Source organism: Lissotriton helveticus, chromosome 9 (genome assembly GCF_964261635.1).
Source record: "Lissotriton helveticus chromosome 9, aLisHel1.1, whole genome shotgun sequence".
NCBI lineage: Eukaryota > Metazoa > Chordata > Amphibia > Caudata > Salamandridae > Lissotriton > Lissotriton helveticus.
Genome location: NC_136070.1, coordinates 189,306,248 through 189,323,785, shown reverse-complemented (window position 1 = coordinate 189,323,785; position 17,538 = coordinate 189,306,248). Strand labels below are relative to the sequence as shown.

General features: G+C 46.5%; 1 protein-coding gene across 1 annotated transcript in view; it reads left to right on the top strand.

Moving 5' to 3' along the window:
* The window catches only part of NID2 (nidogen 2), a 251,912-nt gene that overhangs the window by 216,928 nt on the left and 17,446 nt on the right, over nt 1-17,538 (top strand). Inside the window, exons 19-21 of the mRNA XM_078659743.1 lie at nt 374-545; nt 2,072-2,229; nt 4,697-4,820. Of these exons, the coding sequence (XP_078515869.1) occupies nt 374-545; nt 2,072-2,229; nt 4,697-4,820 (454 nt within the window). The remainder of the gene's footprint in view (nt 1-373; nt 546-2,071; nt 2,230-4,696; nt 4,821-17,538) is intronic.

Below are 17,538 nucleotides of genomic sequence, written 5' to 3'. Positions count from 1 at the left end.
ATGCTTTGTATCAAAAGATGGCTGAAGAGTTGCGTACTGACTTCTATCTCTCGACAGCAGAGTCATATATTTGAAGAAAATCGATTGTGAGCTCATGTTTATCTGGTTACAATAGGGATGCTCAAAGTAGTGTTAAGAGGGCTGTATTCAGTCGTTTATTTCTAGGATAATCAGTCTTTGTAAATTAGTTCTATTCACTTTCACTGTTAGCAAATAGATTTTAGCTGGCTATCCTGAAAATCTCTTATGGATTCAACCTTCCTAGATCTCTGTTCGGCAACCTTGAGGTAGAGGATCAAACCAAGGACTGCTCTTGTTGAGCCGCATACAGTGCACATTGCCTTGCTAAGTTATGTTTCGTCATTCTCAACAGGACTCATGAGCCCAGAAGGGATTGCCATTGACTACCATCGCAGAACCATGTTTTGGACCGACAGTGGCCTTGATCGAATTGAGAGTGCGGAACTTGATGGCTCTGGACGCAAAGTCCTGTTTGACACTGACCTTGTGAATCCTCGCGCCATCACTGTGGACTCTGTTAGGGGGTAAGCCACAGTCTGTGTACTAACAGCACACTTCCAGAGTTTTGTGGAATAGTAGCTAGATATGCTGGTTGCTCTACTTATCTATTATATGGGTACTAATCCAGTAGTAAAATATTTCTTAGAATATTTTTTCTGATCTATATAGGCACCACTTGCATAGTGGTGAGTGATTCGTAACTTCAGACAGCAGATATGTGATTTTAGTATAGGCACACTGGTTAAGTCCAAATGTAGCTATGGAACTCCTCCTTGGTGACTGATCATTTTAGTACATGTCTGCTCCTTAACCATAACCTTTTGCTTGATGTACTCTCAAATAGGAAAAGCCTCATAACACAAGATGACCGGGATGCTCTCCTTTTCATTACCTACGGTTGAGGTAGGGCAAGGCTCAGGGATGAAGCAGGGAGCATCACGGTAGCAACAGAATGATAAGAAGGGAGGATGAAGCAAGGTCTGGTCCCTAAGGGCCTGACCAAGCCGAGAAATGTCACAGACCCGACACCTCAAACACGAAACACTAGTTGGGGGCCAGGTAGGACATTTCCTGCAGAAATAGAAGAAAAAAATATTCGGACAAGCGGGTTCTAAATATAAGATCATGTCGTGGTTTGCGGGCAGGGAGGGCAAGGTTTGGGCACCTTTTGTGGTTAAAGCTCTCTGTTCCCAGTGCCTGCTGCCGTGCCCAGAAGGTGTTTGGGACAGCGGTCATGCGTGCTGTTCCCAGTGAATTCTAGATTTGGGTTTATGGGCTCCTGGCTTGACTGAATGCCATGCAATCTGTCTGTTGGGTAGTACGGAATATTCTCTCAAATGCATTTACAATTGGCTACTACTGTCACTGTGTACAAAACTAACATTTTTGGTATAAAGCCCCCCTCCTCCACCCCTCAAAAAACCACTACCTTAAAAATCCTCAGTTTAAAGGTGTGTGTGTGTGTGTGTGTGTGTGTGTGTGTGTAAACTAACTCAGCACCTAATGAAATGAGACGGGCTCACTAAAAAGTGGACCCGGTAAATGGTAGAGGTGATGTTACTGCACAGTTATGTACATCAGTGGCAGGCTGCAACAAATATCACACATCCCCCTCACTGTAGGACAGGATGTGTGAGCATCATTATCCTGGTGGTACTGAGACTTCCTGTAATTGTGCTTTCACAGGCCTCCAAAGAACATCCTGCTTGTGTTGGAGAGAAACACGGCTAGGCCTCGGGAAACATTTAAGTTTAATAGGCCGCTGTTTCCTTTGGCAAAAAACTTGGAAGGCCTCCTTTGTCTTTGAAAAGACGCGCATAATGGCAAATGGCTTGCAGAATACCTCAAGAGCAATAATTGCCACTCGCTGGCCTCAACAGCACTGACTAGTCCAAGCTTTCTTTTAACGTGACTTCAAACAACAAAATGACCCAGTCCACATGAAAGGCTTAATGAGCGGTCTGTGGGTTTCCTTCTGATTAGATGCTGCTGTCATGCTCGTTTAACTGACAGACCTTTTTATGTGTTTTTTTTTTTTTTTTTACTACAGCAATCTGTACTGGACTGACTGGAACCGAGAAGCTCCTAAGATTGAAACCTCCTTTGTAGATGGTTCAAACAGAAGGGTTTTGGTGAATGTAGACATTGGACTTCCCAATGGTTTAACCTATGACCCCTTTTCGAAACAACTCTGTTGGGCAGATGCAGGTAATGTAACTTTGATTTTAGAAAGTTGTCTAAAGACATTCATTTCGTGATATGTTAAAATATGTAGAACGAATTCCTTGAATGCATGCCTCACATTTTTATGTGGCCAATATGTCCATACGAGGCTATTAATTATTGTTTTTGTCAATATACTTTAATGGATTCTGCTCTTGCAGGATATAAGAAGTCCTATCTAGAACTCACTTGAAGTAGAAAGAGGTGGTGTGGTGGATGAGAGATTAAGTAAAACCTTTCAGTCACTCCATAATATGTATTAATTATTATTATGTCCGAACATTGGGTAGTGAAAAGCTCTATACATTTTTTTTTAAGTATTGTTTTGGTGTGCTTGTGTGTTGCATATATCTAATGGTGATGTGGGCAGGCCTGTTGACTGACATGGTATTAGTTCATAAACTTTGAAGTTTCTACACTTGAGGCAGGGTATTTCCAGTTTATATTCTGTATTGGGCATTGTGACTTTTTGTGGAAAAACGTATAAAATTATGAATCTCTTTGCCTTTCTGGAGTATAGCATTATTCATGGTGTGACTAATTTGAGCAATGTTCATGTTTCAGTAACAGACTTCTCTCTGAGTTGTAGAATTGTTTATTCTGGCTTTTTTATGCCTTTTGGAAGGTTTTTTTGGTGTCTGCTGCATAAACGGACTAGCAACAATGTATTTTACTTTCTGTTTCTCTGCGCTCTTGTATTTATATACGTTATTTCTGGTGTATTTTCCCTAATTAGGGCTTCGGTATTTCAAAGAAACCGAACGTACTCATTTATGCCCATGCATGATGCACCGTGTGTGTGGCTTTTCAGGCCGAGGTCTTGAGAATCGTCCTGTAGTGTATACGGTTGTTTCTTGCAGTCCTGCGTGGCTGCTGTGATAGTTGCGTGTTCCTTTTTTAAACTGGCCTGGATTAGTAGCATACATTATTGATGCTTGTTTGTTGACGAGTTGTTTGTTTCTGAAGCCTCCTACAAACAGGACTAGGAAAATGCTGCTTATCCTAGTTGTTTAACAGATTTTACAATAACCACCCTAAGGGGCCAAGTCACAGAAGCCGATCAGTACGGGAAGTAGTATTACAGGAGAACGCCTTTGTGAATTGAACACCCAACTCCCAATTAGTAAAAAAGCAAAGAGGGTACAGTGATTTCCATTTATACTAATAGTATACCCATTTTAGAACCTGTGCAGATAATAACGCGGATATTGGTAAGGAGTACTAAGAGTCCTACAGGAGTACTACTTTACATATTTCAGAATGCCTTTTGGTTAGGCCCCAAAGTTCAGCTCTTGGGGCCTGATTAAGAGTTTGGCGGATTAGTAACTCTTATCATAAACGTGACGGATATCCCGTCCGCCATATTAAAAGTTCCATTGTATCCAATGGAACATAATGGAACCCATAATAGGGCAGATGGGATATCCGTCACGTTTGTGATGGAGTAACCCATTCGCCAAACTCTTAATCAGGTCCTAAGTGATATCCAGTAGAGGTGCCTCACAGATCTTCTGCAAAGGCCTCTGTCTATTTTAATTGCTACCTTGTTTTGTTGATTTGAGGTACTGAGGACCAGACTTTCTGATCTTGCTGGCTTTTCAAATGACTAGGTAAGGCATCGACCCTCAGGAACACAGAAATGCCCTTATTGCTCACGCTTGAGTAGTGTTACAGCAGACAAAAGCTAATTTGCTGGGTTACTTGGAGATCCATGCACCTTTCCAGCTCCATGTGGGGATTCATTCCCATTCCAACTGACCAAATGCAGTATCTGATTTTATGAAATTTGTAAGGCAGTCAGTCAGTATATTCACCCAACACAATTACATTTTCCACAGTACTTTCAACACAAGTCTGACAGCTGAAGCTCATCTTTGCAACTTCTCAATTCTGTCCGTAAAAAAATCATTACATCCGCTTACTCTTGCCGTCTTTTCAGTATTCCATGCTTAGTAGTTCATTCTTCCGCCTTCCCCGCCCCCCAAAAAAAGAGAAACACTCTAAGTTTGTTACCCTTACCTCCATCATTTGGTTTTCTTTGTTAAGCAGGCCACTCTCGCTTCCCTTGAATCACCCATGGTTTCAACACTACTTCCAAATTAATGAATGTTAAGTATTGGGGAGGGAAGCGCTCAGTGTGTGTGTGATGAGTGGCGGTGGTGCTCAATACGGGCGGGTGTGGTAAGTCGATTCTAATGATTTCAGTTTGTGTCCTAATTTAGCTAATGTTTCACTTCTTTTGTCAGGAATACTTGTGTTAACATCTGCTATATTTACTTTTAGCACATATTCTTTATTTTAAATGTATACATACAATTGGATTATTAAAAGGAATCCACAGTATTTTATACAAGGTAATAAAATAAACTATGCTTGAAGGGAGGAGTCAGGAGGTATTTAAGAAACCATTTTCTGTCCATCTCTTCACGGTCAGTTTTTTTTCTTTAATTAGGAACAAAGAATTTGGAGTGTATGTTACCGAATGGAACAGGAAGGAGAGTCGTGATAAGTAACCTGAACTATCCCTTCAGTATTGTTTGTTACGCAAATCACGTGTATCACACCGACTGGAGACGGTAGGTTGCATTAAAGTTGTTGTGCTTCTGCTCCACTTATTAAACAGCTTGGCAACAAGTTAATTCACTCATTGTTAATATCACATCATTAAACCATTTTCAGAGTAAAAACATCTAGTAGAAATTGGGCACTTTGAGTCCTAGGTAAGTATATTTGTCAGACGAGTTTGGAGCAGGCAAGCTTTAAATCATTTTTTACCGTGAAATACAGACGGATAACAGTGTATTTCCACGCTTGTGTTTCTTTTTAAAAATAGAAAAATAGTGAGAGTCTCTGTGTTATGAGCCTCAGGCATGTTTAGACTGACTGCATAGAAAGGGAAACCAGCCTTGGCAAATTCAACAGCTCTAGGATGTGACATATTTTATCTTTGTCAATGCTTTTGTTTGCCACTCTTAGATGACTTCATGCATTGCCGTTGATTTGCAATTCATTTCATGTTAAGAAACCCCAATCAAAGATGATGTTAAATTGAAAACATTCTATTCAAAGATTCCTGCTGCAGATGCCCACACATCTGCAGCAGGAATCTTTGAATAGAATGTTTCAAATTTAACAAAATACATTGAAAAATGCACACCATGCATGTGTGTGCACACCTAGGCAGCCATCTTGGAATGATTTAAATAAAAAATTAAACAAACATTTTAAGATGGTGGTCTTCGGATAGCATGACAGACGGTACTCAAAGCTTAAGGGAGCTGGTTTGGCAAGTAACCGCTTGGGTAAAGAAGGGAGTTTAATAAAGAGAGGGGATGTGTGAGAAGTGAGAGGAGGGATAGACGGGAGGAAATAGTCCCTCACTGCAGTGCAAGGTCTGACGTCGGCAGAAGAAGTATTTTCAATCAAAACAGTGAGACCAAAATACTCCCGGGAAGGAAAACGCAAGAATAGGGAGGAAAGCAGTTGAATCAGGAGCAGGGAAGTAAGATGGACAATTAAACCATCCAGTTGCAAGAAAGGGTCTGACAAAAAGCCCACTCTAAATATATGTAACATATTTAAAAACAATGGGTCTCTACTAAACAATAGATAACTAAAGTTGTCTGATGGTGAGACATAGATAGATGTGATGTCCTTAAACCTCTGTAGATGTGCACTTTTGTACTACAATGCAGATATTTATATACGAGTTTAATTGTACATGGCGGTATGCGCTGAGTGATTTGCGGTCAGTGTAGCTCCTGTTTGTCGTCCTCAGCCTTCACTTCCAAATTGTATGGATGAAAATACCAAGGCTCAGGACAATGGCTCTTAGGCTTCAGACAGCATAACTGTGTCTGTGTGACTGCAATATTAGATTTCATCATGAAGAGGAAGAATAAGAAGATCTTGTTAGTATGGAGGACTGGGCTTTTGTTCCAGTTACCCCCCCCCCCCCCCCCCCACACACACACACTTTTTGCCCCCTTTTTAGCTACGGGAAGCTAATTTGTGACTCTGGCAGTGCACTGAGGGCTGCTAACCAGACTCGGTGCCAGTGTGTCCAGCCTGGCAGTACAACAAGCCTCCTGCATAGCTAATTTCCCACCTTGCCAGGTGCCAAATGGGGCCGGGTCAGGGGTGGCAGGGTGATAGGGAGTCGACATACTCTCCTGTGAACAAAGCCAGATTTGCATACCAGCGGCGGCCAAGCTCCCCAAGGCCCAGGGGCTTCGGTGAAGGGGTGTCCTTTGACGCCGGTTTTCTCTTGCCAGAGCTGGTCGCGGTTGGGGGAGGCTTCGGATTTACACTGCAGGCATAGTCTTGGAGTCCAGGAGGGGTCAGCCAACACTGGACTTGGATTAAGGATCGCTGGGGAACCTTTTCTGGACTGGTGAGCCACGTGGACTCAGGCCGGAGGCATGGGGTGCAGAGTGATCAACGATGGCGGTTCTGGAGAGCACCAGAGTCCTTTGTCTTGGTTTCTTGGGGACAGGTCCTCTGTCCTCTAGAGTTCTGGTTTTCCTTAAAGGCAGGCAGTCCCCCCTGGGGTTTTGGAGGCTGTTGGCTGCAGGACAGGTGTTGTTTTCTTTGCAGGATCTTTGAAGGTACAGACAGGCTGGTAGGGCTTGGCCCACGTCAGTGGGTGACTTCATTCTTCTCTGCACTGCGTATTCTTCATCCTTTCTCTACTTAGGTAAGCAGGAACTGGTTTCAAGGACGGGGGAGCCACCTAAATACTAGACTTAGGGGTGTTAGAGGAGGAGTAGTAGGTAGGGACCAATGGTTTCCTTACCTGAGATAGCTACACTACACTTTTATACCACCCTCCTGTGAAAGAGGACATAGCTCTACCCCTGATTGGATACGTTCCACCCTCTTCAGGATGGTGGGCACTGAAAAAAATGATGTTCGAGGCATATGAGCTGTAGATCATATGCTTTAGCATAGATCGTCATCTGGTGTTGGGTCCGGATGTTTGCACTTTGTTTTTGTTCTAAGAAGTCTTGCAGTCACGAGGTAGGGGACTCCTCCTTTCGGTGATAGCGCGCATGAGCATTGACTCCATCCTTAGACAGTTTTTTCCACCATCGGGTTCGGATGTGTATTGCTGTGATGAGTTTGGCACTGTTTTCTGCCCCCTTCGATGCGCAATCCACTACCCTCGACGGTATTGTTATTGATCGCGGTTCCCCATTCAACGCGCATAGTCTCACTTCGAAAAACTTTCCATCGGAAAACTCGAGGCGGGCCGTCAGGCCTACCTGTGCCGACTGCGCTAGCAGTCATGTGAACGGACTCCATTTAAGGTATGTCCGAGTGTAGTACTAAATTTCTACGCACCGACTTGCATGGAATTTGCAACCTCTTCTTTTCCCCGAGAAGGACTGTGACACGTGTCGATCATCCTGATAGAAAAAGACACTTTTGACCGTCGGGCTCGGCGCCACCAACTTCAGCTTCAAAGCGACTGTATTCCGGACATCTTCGGAGAAGATTCCGGTATCCAACATCCAGCTCAAGAGACAGAGTAAGAAGAGCAAATCTCCATGTCCAAGGCAGACTCTGACTTGGAACAAGAGGAAGACATCACTGCGGGTCAGCGTACCATGAGTACAGACCCCCCTGTGCCCACTCCATATAAGGCAAAGGCTTCAGTCCATCCTTTGCCCTCGGGTTCAGGTCAGCACCGACAATACGTTTCCGATGCCCCGCCTGCCGACCCGGCTCCGAAACAAAAAGAGAAGCCTTCTGGCTCTGGCTCGAGCCAGCCCTGCTCCGATGCTGACCCGACACCTTCGGCAACAAAACATAAGATACCTTCGTACCGAAGATTCCACCTACAACTTCGAAGGCTTGGAGCCAAAACCCTCCAAGCCTAAAGAATTGGAGCGGAGATATTCCAAGGCTAAAGACTCCGAGCCAAAATCCTCCAAGGCCAAAGACTCGGAGCCGAAACCCTCCAAGGCCAAAGACTCGCAGCCAAAATCCTCGAAGGCTAAAGATTCTGAGCCAAAACATTCCAAGTCCAAACACTCAGAGCTGAAACCATTGACACCCAAAGGCTTGGAGCCGAAACCTTCGGCGCCGAAATGTCCACGGAAAGACAAAGACACTGTTCACAAAGAGCCTCCATCCAATGAGTCGACTATCGACCCAAAGAAGAAAAAGCTGGTTATAAACCTTAAAACAAGACCTATTGAGACAACCATTCTAAAGAAACGGAAAGCTGACTTGCCAGAGGACTATAATATCCCTCTTAAGAAGAAGAATGTGGGCACTAACCCCTCTCCTCCTTATATTCCACCTCCTTCTTCTCCTCATCCTAATCCTAACTTGCGCATTACACCATTACATTCACCACCAAGGCCTATTACACCTGACCCACAGGATAAAGGGGATGGGGATGAGGGTCAGGACACTGATGCTTGGGAAAATTACCACACAGATCCCAATACAGATAATCACCCTGATTTGTATCCCTCCAGACCTTCCCCACCTGAATACTTCATTGGCTAGCTCGAGCTCCTTAACAGGGCTGCTCATTATCATGAGGTAGAAATTCATAAAAAACCTTTAGAAGAGGATTTCCACTTTCTTCCTCACAAAGTACTCATACCCTGCCAATGCTCAAAGGCATGTAAGAGCAAGAATAATCAATTATTATCTTTATTTCGACCAGAAAATTGTCATAAAAGAACACCTCAGTAAGCATTCACATGATGTATTAAAAACGAAGAAACAGTTTTTCCTTTAAAAAACAGCATTATAATAAAACACCACAATTGTCCACAGTTGTGTCTTTTGTAATCTAGATTATCAGTTAGCCAGGAATGCCCTTCTGATGTTCCACATCGCTGCAATAAACTTCGAAACTGCAAAAACAACAGGCAAGGAAAGATCAGTTTTCAGAATTCTGTATGCCTGTTGACAATGACTTAACCCCAGATTTTTACAGATTGGAATAACCATCTACATCTCGGGTTTAAGTAAGCAGGGCAGAAAAATAGAACGTGTACCTCGTTCTCTATCGCTTCAATACATCCTGGGCAATTTTTGGCAGTAGTGCAGACCAGTCCGACGTAAAGGATCTGATCGGTAGGGATCCGTGCCGCCATTGAAGAAAGAGCTTCCTCAGAGCAGCTGGACTAATGTCATCCAACACTTGCTCTATGAAGTATGAGTCCTTGATTAACAAAAGACTGGCTGTAAGAGAGCCCAATTTAGTGCTGGATGACAACTGGGCCATGCGGTTTTCCCGAAACAACTGTACCAGATGATTTCGTGAGATGTCGGCACAAGTATGCTCCGGGTATAGCCACAGCGGCGCAAGTCCTAGATTCTCAAGTTCCATCTTAACATATTTTAGCCAAGGAAGCCTACATGCATTAGGCAAACGCAATACCTCGGTTAATTCTCGCCTGTATTCGGCTAGCTCTGGGGTGACCCAGAGTCTCCTCCAGAAGGTTAGGGGTTTGAGCACCAGTTCCTCCTCGATGGGTCTAATACCAGTGTCCATTCTTAGGGGAACTAGCAGAGTGCTCACAGGCAGAGCTGTTAGTTGCCTTAGGAATCTATTCTCCGCAACCATAAGGGAAGAGCTAGTTTTAAAACCCCATAACTCGGCCCCGTAGGACACCGCTCCCCGACCCCTCAGTTTGTAGATTTCTAGTGGGGCACCAAGCGGTTTGTATGATGACCTGTTCAGGAGTTTTAGTATGCCCCCCGCTATCTGTGTCAGCTTAAGGTGAGATTTCTGTTCATGTTGGGCCCAGGTGAAAGATTCATTTAGGGTAAGCCCTAGATATTCAAAAGTGTGGACCCTTTCTAGTCTGACTCCGTCAATCATGGGGTTTGGACGAGTTGTTGCGGGGGGATTGAAGATCATATACTTTGTCTTCAAAGTATTGATTTCCAAACCCCGCTCTTTGCAGAAGGAAACAAACCCGTCCAGGACCCGTTGAATGCCCATGGGGGTTCTGGAAAGGAGCAACGTGTCGTCAGCAAACATGATTGCTGCAATCCTAGACCCTGCGAGCCTTGGGGTATCACTGTCCTGTACCGCGTTCAAGTGTGCGATTACCACGTTGACATAGAGGCAAAACAGGGTTGGTGCCAAGACACACCCCTGCCTTACCCCCCTGTCAACGGGGAATCGTGCCGTTAATGAGCCAGAGTTGCCACAACGGACCTGTGCAAAGGTATGGGCATGAAGTCGTATTAGAATATTCCCCCGATCTTGACAGTTTTCCAATGGAGCATGTATAAACGGAAAATCTGGTTCGTGGTGGATACCTTTTTTCTAAACCCAGCCTGGAAGGGACTTAAGATGGAATGCTCCTCAATCCAGTCTAGAAGGCGGTTTAGGACCAGACGTGCAAAAAGTTTTTGGGGCACGTCGATCAAGCTGATCAGCCTGTAGTTGGCTGGAAGCAGAGGTGACCCCTTCTTAAAGATAGGGACAATCTCTGCCCCCAGCCAAGTACTCGGAACCTCCATTCCCCCCCAGATGGCATTAAAAACGGCCGTCAAATAGGGAGCCCATACCTCAGGTGCGTGCTTTAGGAGATCGCCTGGTATCTTGTCCAGGCCTGGGGCTTTACCTAGGGGGAGGTTAAGAATAGCAGTCTCCACCTCCCCCACAGTAAACTCATGCTCTAATAGATCCCTCTCGATATTAGGTATTGGGCTAGGCAGGTTTGGTGAGCCCACAGGGGCGCCAGCCCGATAGAGGGTTAGAAAATGCTCTTCCCACACCTCGGCGGCTAGATTAGGTGCCACCGCCTGGACTTGATCTATTGACCCGGTGTTTACAATTTGCCAGAATTGCCGAGCATTGCTTCCGGCAAGACTTGATGTTAAATTGGTCCAATGATCCGCCTCCCATTCTGCTTTTGCGTGGCGAATTAAACTCCTATAGGCAGCCCTGTATTCTTTAATCAAAGCTCTATTATTATTTAGTTTCAGTGCTTTGATGAGCTCCGATTTCGCCCTTCTGCATTCCGGGTTAAACCAGGTGTTTTTCCTTACTGGTTTATTCCCGTTTCCAACAGGATTCAAGATCTCGGCCACATTTTTACTCAATACCTGATGGGCAACACCAAGTTTAGCGAATGCCAGATTGGAAGTAAACCCCGGGATCAGGGCAATGACAATTTCCAGTGCAGATGCTACCTCAAGGTATATGTTGGCCACTAGGTCAGGGCGTGTTACTGCCCTTTCCCATCTGATTCTGTGCCTGTTACTAGAGAGGATTGCCCGCTTATCTGGTTCTTTCCAACCCGTTGGTCCGTCCTTGGAGCGACCCGGGCAGAAGAGATCTAAAATCAAAGGGTTATGATCACTTTCGGCCCTGGGTACCACCTTAAAGTCAATAACTTTGTGCCAAGCACATGCTTCTACGAATATGTAGTCCAGTCGGGCCTCTTGGCCGGGTTTATTAAAAGTGCATTTTGCTGGTATATCTGAACCAGCACGGCCATTGCAAGCCCTAATTGACTGGTTTAATGTTAAGGCTAAAATTTGGACTGCCAACGGTGCCCAGGACTTGGGCGGGGGGCCTGCCACCGGTGGGATTTTCCAGTAGTTATCCTCTTCAGAGGTAACTCCATCCATGAGGTCACTAAGTGGCTCAAAGTGGGAGTTAAAGTCCCCCCCTATCACCAGAGTGGCCCCCTGGGGGATCCTGGTAAGGAACATAGAAAGTTCCTCGATGGTTTTAGACTCAGCTGTGGGGCTAACAGGTCTGGAATAGACATTCACCAAGACCAATTTGGAGGCGTCAGGCCAGACCAGAAGGATGCTTTGCACATCCTCCGAAGATGTCTCCAGGATCCTGGCACTCCACCCCAGGTGGGTTTTCACCCAGATTGTCAGCCCTCCCGACGGCCTTCCCTCCCCCCCCCTTTTGCGGGTATAGAGAAGGAAGCAAAAACGCTCCTGAGTTGCTCCCCTCTTGCCAAGGTTTCCTGAAAGAAACAGACGTCGCTTGAGTCGATGAAGGTGCCTCACACTGGCATCAGTGTGGGTTTATTGAGGGGAGTCGTTTGGTACCAAATACTCCTGGGTTTAGAGAAGCCACCATGGTGCTGGGGAACTTGAGTTGTCAAGTTTCTAGCCCATGTACTCTCTATGGCTGCCCTGCCATTTACAATATCTAAGAATAGACTTAAATATCATGCAGATATACCCACACCTGTGATAGTGTGCTCCGTGCCTTAGGGCCTGGAATGCCTGCTAGAGGGGTGACTTACCTATACTTCAAGCAGTGTTTGTTGGCATGGCACAGTAGTGTGCCATGTTGACTTTGTTGTTTTTCACTGCACCAAGGCATGCAAGCTGCAGGGGCAGTGGCATGGCTGTGGTGAGGGGTCCTTATGGGAACCTCTTCAGTTACCATGCCCTAGGTACAAAGGGTACCATTTTCTAGGTACTTAAAGGGGGCTGAAGTTGTCCATTGTGGAACAGTTTTGGGGAAGAAGCACTGGCACAGGGGATCTGGTTGGTAGGGACCGTGTGCACTGTAATTGAAACTACAGCATTTTCCAGACAAAAAGTGGGGGCTAACCGTGTCAAGAGGCAATTTCTTACAGGGTCGCCAGACCCACAAGAGATAAGCCCACACTTGGGTTTGCCTAGACAGGACTTACAGTCGCTGCCTGCAGCCTCTTTCTGCTGGCCCCTCCAACCACGAGAAACTCCAGCAACGGATCCAACACCAAAGACACCACTACCCCAGTGCTCCACAAACAGAGGAGAAGTAGACCAAAGATGTCCCAATGTGCCTGAAGACTTCAAGGGGCGACCACCATGTGGATTCACCTGGACTGGTGCCCCAGTCTCTGCTTGCAGCCAGTTTGTAAGCGGACGGTTCCCCATTAAAGTGAGTGGGACACCCAGCGCTGTGACACACTTCTGCACCCAGATGCTCCAGAGTTTCTCTGATGTGACCTGTTGATGTGACCTTGGACCATGCCCCGTACTCCCCTTAAGTCTGGAAGAACGATTCTGTAAGTTGTTTTCAAGTGCCCAAATGCAATACATGTCTTTGCTTAATAGGATAACATTGCCGATCCAGAAAAGGTGTCCATTTCTGTATACTGTAAAAATCCTTAACTCTAAAAGTGCTTACCTGATTCTGATGATCTTGGTATCTAAATTTATATAAAAATGTGTTATTTTTATAAATTGGTGTCCGATTTCTTTGTGGGGTCTCATTTACTGCCTTGGTGTGAGTAGTAAATCCTTGGAACTACCGTCTGATATGCCTAACTGCTTGCCAACTCTACCACAAAAGAGAGCATTTGGGGTGTCATATGTGCCTCTGCAATTTCTTTAGGGTTTGCCTGGACTCTTTACACACTGTACCTCGTTTTGGTCCACTATGTAAAGCTTCCTATAGTTAGCAAAAAAGTTTAGATGCCAAATGTAAAGGTGCCTTACAGCTTGCAAAATTTACTAATAAATCTTCCCACATTAACAACACCAAAAGTGTATTGTACAATATAACTGGCCAATTGTCAAGTGTATATTCATAGGTTATGTATACAAGCCAGTCACCACTTTAGATTTCCACAGAACTCAAAATAAATAAGAAAAAATACTCAAACGAGCAAACAATAAATAAGGATGAATGTAAACAAAAATGTAAAACCTACTAATACCATGAAAACCATGAGCGTTTATTTTTTATCTCATAAAGCTCCACAATAAATGCCTTATTGAAAATTAGAATTATCCTTTAATATAATTCAATCCAGATCAGTTTTCTAGTTTGTGAATACAGAATGAAAGGGGTGCCAAGATGTGAGAAAGTGCCATATTTCTTGCATAGGTATGCCCCCACGTTTTGCTGAATTGTTGATGTACTTTGACTGAGTGTGCCCTGGGCTCCTGCTTACCAGGTGCCCCAGGGTCTGTGTTCCTTCCCTAAAACTGTGTTGAAACTAAAACGTGTTAGACCTGACACCTTTTGGCGTGGTTCTTCCCCATCTTTTTGCCTCTGACTCATGTATTTTCGATGCTGTGCTGGATTTCGTTTTTGCTGGTTTAGATGCTTTGGACACTCTGCCACTGCTGATCAGTGCCAGAGTGTAAGTGCTCCCTCTGTAAATTGCCATAGTTATTACATATACCTGATTGGAATATTTGCATCACCATGAAGTCCCTAGTAAAGTGCACTGTGTGTGCCAGGGCTGGTGATGACAGATGCTACTAGTGGGCCTGCAGCGCAGATTGCGCCACCCACATGAGTAGCCCTAAAAAGGTGACTCAGGCCTGCCAGCGCAGGGCCTGTGTGCAGTCAGTAACTGCCTGTCCCCCTGGCCAGTATCTCCACTGGCTGGGCCTGACCCTTCCCTGTCTGTGCACCTCAGTCACCCCTATGGAAGGCTCTAGGTACCCCCCTGGGCAGGGTGCAGTATATGGATAAGGTAGAGCATGTACTAGTGCAGGTCACATGCTCTGGTAGTGGGCTGCAGCCATTTTATGTGCTCACTGCTGTAAGGCTATCTTGCTCCATAGAGTAACATGGAGGAGGCTGGTCCCATGGGATACCAGCCTATCTTCCCATAGGAACAAGATGGGACATAAGTGAAAGATATCCCTGAACTCAGAATTTAATAACACATCTTTTAGTGAAGGGTGTTTTTAAATCCTGTAATGGAGAATAGCACTTTTAGAAAGTGGCTGTTCTCTTGTCTAAACCTTTGTGTGCCTGGGTTTGTGGAATGCCTGTCTGGTCTGGGTGTGACAGAGGGCTGCAGGGCCCCCGGAGGAGGGGGTCGGACTTAGCCATGGGTGAAAGGCCGCATCTGCTGCTAGGGAGGTGGGAGGAAGAAGCGCCTGATAGTGCTGGGCTGTGCCTGCCTACCCCCCATGCTGGCTCCCTCTCCTGCTGGCCAACTGACACCTCTGACCCTGAAGCTGACAGGAAGAAGAAAACCAGAAACACCTCAGTGTTTCGGCCACCCCCAGAACTGGTTTAGACTGGACTCAGGGCCGCTTGCACAAAGACTTTAAAGGACTTCAAAGACTTTGAGGGGTATAAGGAAAGGACCCCTGACTACAGAAGATCAGATTCTAAGATCCTACCATCAAGAAGGAACCTCCGCTGGAAGAAGGACGGCTGGAGAACTAAAGGAAGATTGCCTTGCTGTGTGCTCTAAGGGCTGACCTGTTCTGCTGTGCAACTGAAAGCTGAGGAGGAGAAAGGGACTTTGCTGTGTGCTGTGACCCTACCTGCTTGAAACTGCCAAGACTTTGCTGTGTCTGCAACTTGAATCTCCAAGGGCCTGAGAAGAGCTGGCCTCCTGTTGGGAACACAGGGTTAAAGGTTCCTACAACTTTGCCAAAAGCAGCTGCAAGATCGTGCTGTGGTGACCTGGGACGTGTGGTCCTCGACTGCGGAGCGTGAGGAAGGGATCGGTGTGCTCATCGGCACATTCCCAGCGAGGGTCGGAGGCTTGTGGTGCCTCCCCTCGTGAAATTCGCTCCAGAGTGGTTGTGAGGCCGAGAGAGGGGTCTATTCGGGACCTGCGCCCTCAAAAACCCTTTGCCGCCAAATCACCATCGCGGCCCGGGGCCAGGAACACCCCCTGCAACTTGCTTCGGTGTTCAGGAGCTGCAGGGCCGAAGATCGAAGCCGCCGCGCTCCCATTGGACGAAGGAGCCAAGCCCCCTCACTAACGCCGCGACGGGATTGGCCCGTGCGGCGCATCGTCATTGCCGTGGCTGAGCAGGGATTGGGCGAGGAAGCGGAGCGTCATCAGCGAGGCCGCGCTGCCATTGGTTGGCGGCCTCGCGTTCAGAGGGGCTCCTCTGAAGAGCCGCGACGGGATTGGCTGCCTTAGCTGAGGCGGCTGGAGGAGCTGAGGAATCGCCGCGATCACCGCCGGGACCGGGGAAGACTGACCCGACCCCGCCGAGGGAATCTGAGGCGTCCCGCACCCCTGGCCAGCCGTCCCCCACAAGGTGAGCAGCACCGCCTCCCCTGCCGCTCGTTGGATTGTTGAGAGCGGGCGGGAGAGGACAGGGGACCGGCCGGGGCGAGGACGCGTGTGATCTGCACGGCCTGGGGCGCCTGAGGCCCAAGAAGGCGCGAGGCTGCACCTGGGGAGAGAAAGAGTTCCTGGGCCTCGCGAAGGAGCGCATTTGAAGCGCTTGAAGCCCACAAATCAGAGTACATGTGGGCAGTGGTTCGTTGCTCGTTTATTTTTCTTTTTAGAGCACCTTTATCTGAAATAAGTCAGGACTGCTTATTCTGAACCCTGATCTTTAAAGAGACTTGAGACTATCTTTTTACATAAGAACTTCCTGAAATTAAGTACCACCATAAAGATAAGTGCAACCATTAAGATTAAGTACAACATCTGTCTAAAGAAATGATTATCGTACAACTGCCTTATTTACCGTGCTGAAACTAGATAAAGTTATATATTTTTATAAAATATACTTACCTGTGTGGTCTCAGTTTGTGGTGGATTGGGGATTATTGTTGTGTTAAGTGCAAATGTAATCCACATTGCCTCTGTTTAGCCTAGACTGCTCGTGCCATGCTACCTAGAGGGTGAGCAGGGGTTATCTCAGAGGGTTATTCCTTCACCCTGACTGGAAGCAGGGGTCCCTACTTGGTCTAAGGTACTTACCTCTACCAACTAGAGACTCCCGGTTCTAACACAACCCAATTGGCATCTCTGGCCACCTGCCAACCCCTAGTAAATGGTACCCTAGGTACCCAGGGCATGGTGCCCAGAGAAGACCCCTAAGGGCTGCAGCACTTATTGTGCCACCCTTAGGGGCCCTGTACCCTGACACCCACACACTGTCCTCGCAGGCTGAGTGCCGAAGTACAGAATTAAACAGAGAGTCGACGTGGCACACATCCCTGTGTACCATGCCCAGAAGCCCCCTGCCCCGGCATCCATCTGTCACACCTCTAGCTGGGTGCCCTATGCCAGTGGTGTGGGCACAGGTGCATGAGCCCTGTGCCCCTACAGTACCCAGGGCCATTCCTGGGCACTGTAAGTGCAGTGCTGCCATTAAGAGTATATTGTGCTGGGAGGTTGTCATTACGAACTCCACAGCACCATGATGGCTTCACTGAAGACTGAGAAGTTTGATATCAAACTTCTCAGCACATTAAACCCGCACTGATGCCAGTGTGGGATTTAATGTAAAATGCACGACAGAGGGCATCTTAGAGATGCCCCCTGAAACCTAACCAGCTCCCAGTGTCCTGATTGTGTGGCTACCAAGGCTGCCACCACCAGACATGTTTCTGGACCCCTGGGTCGA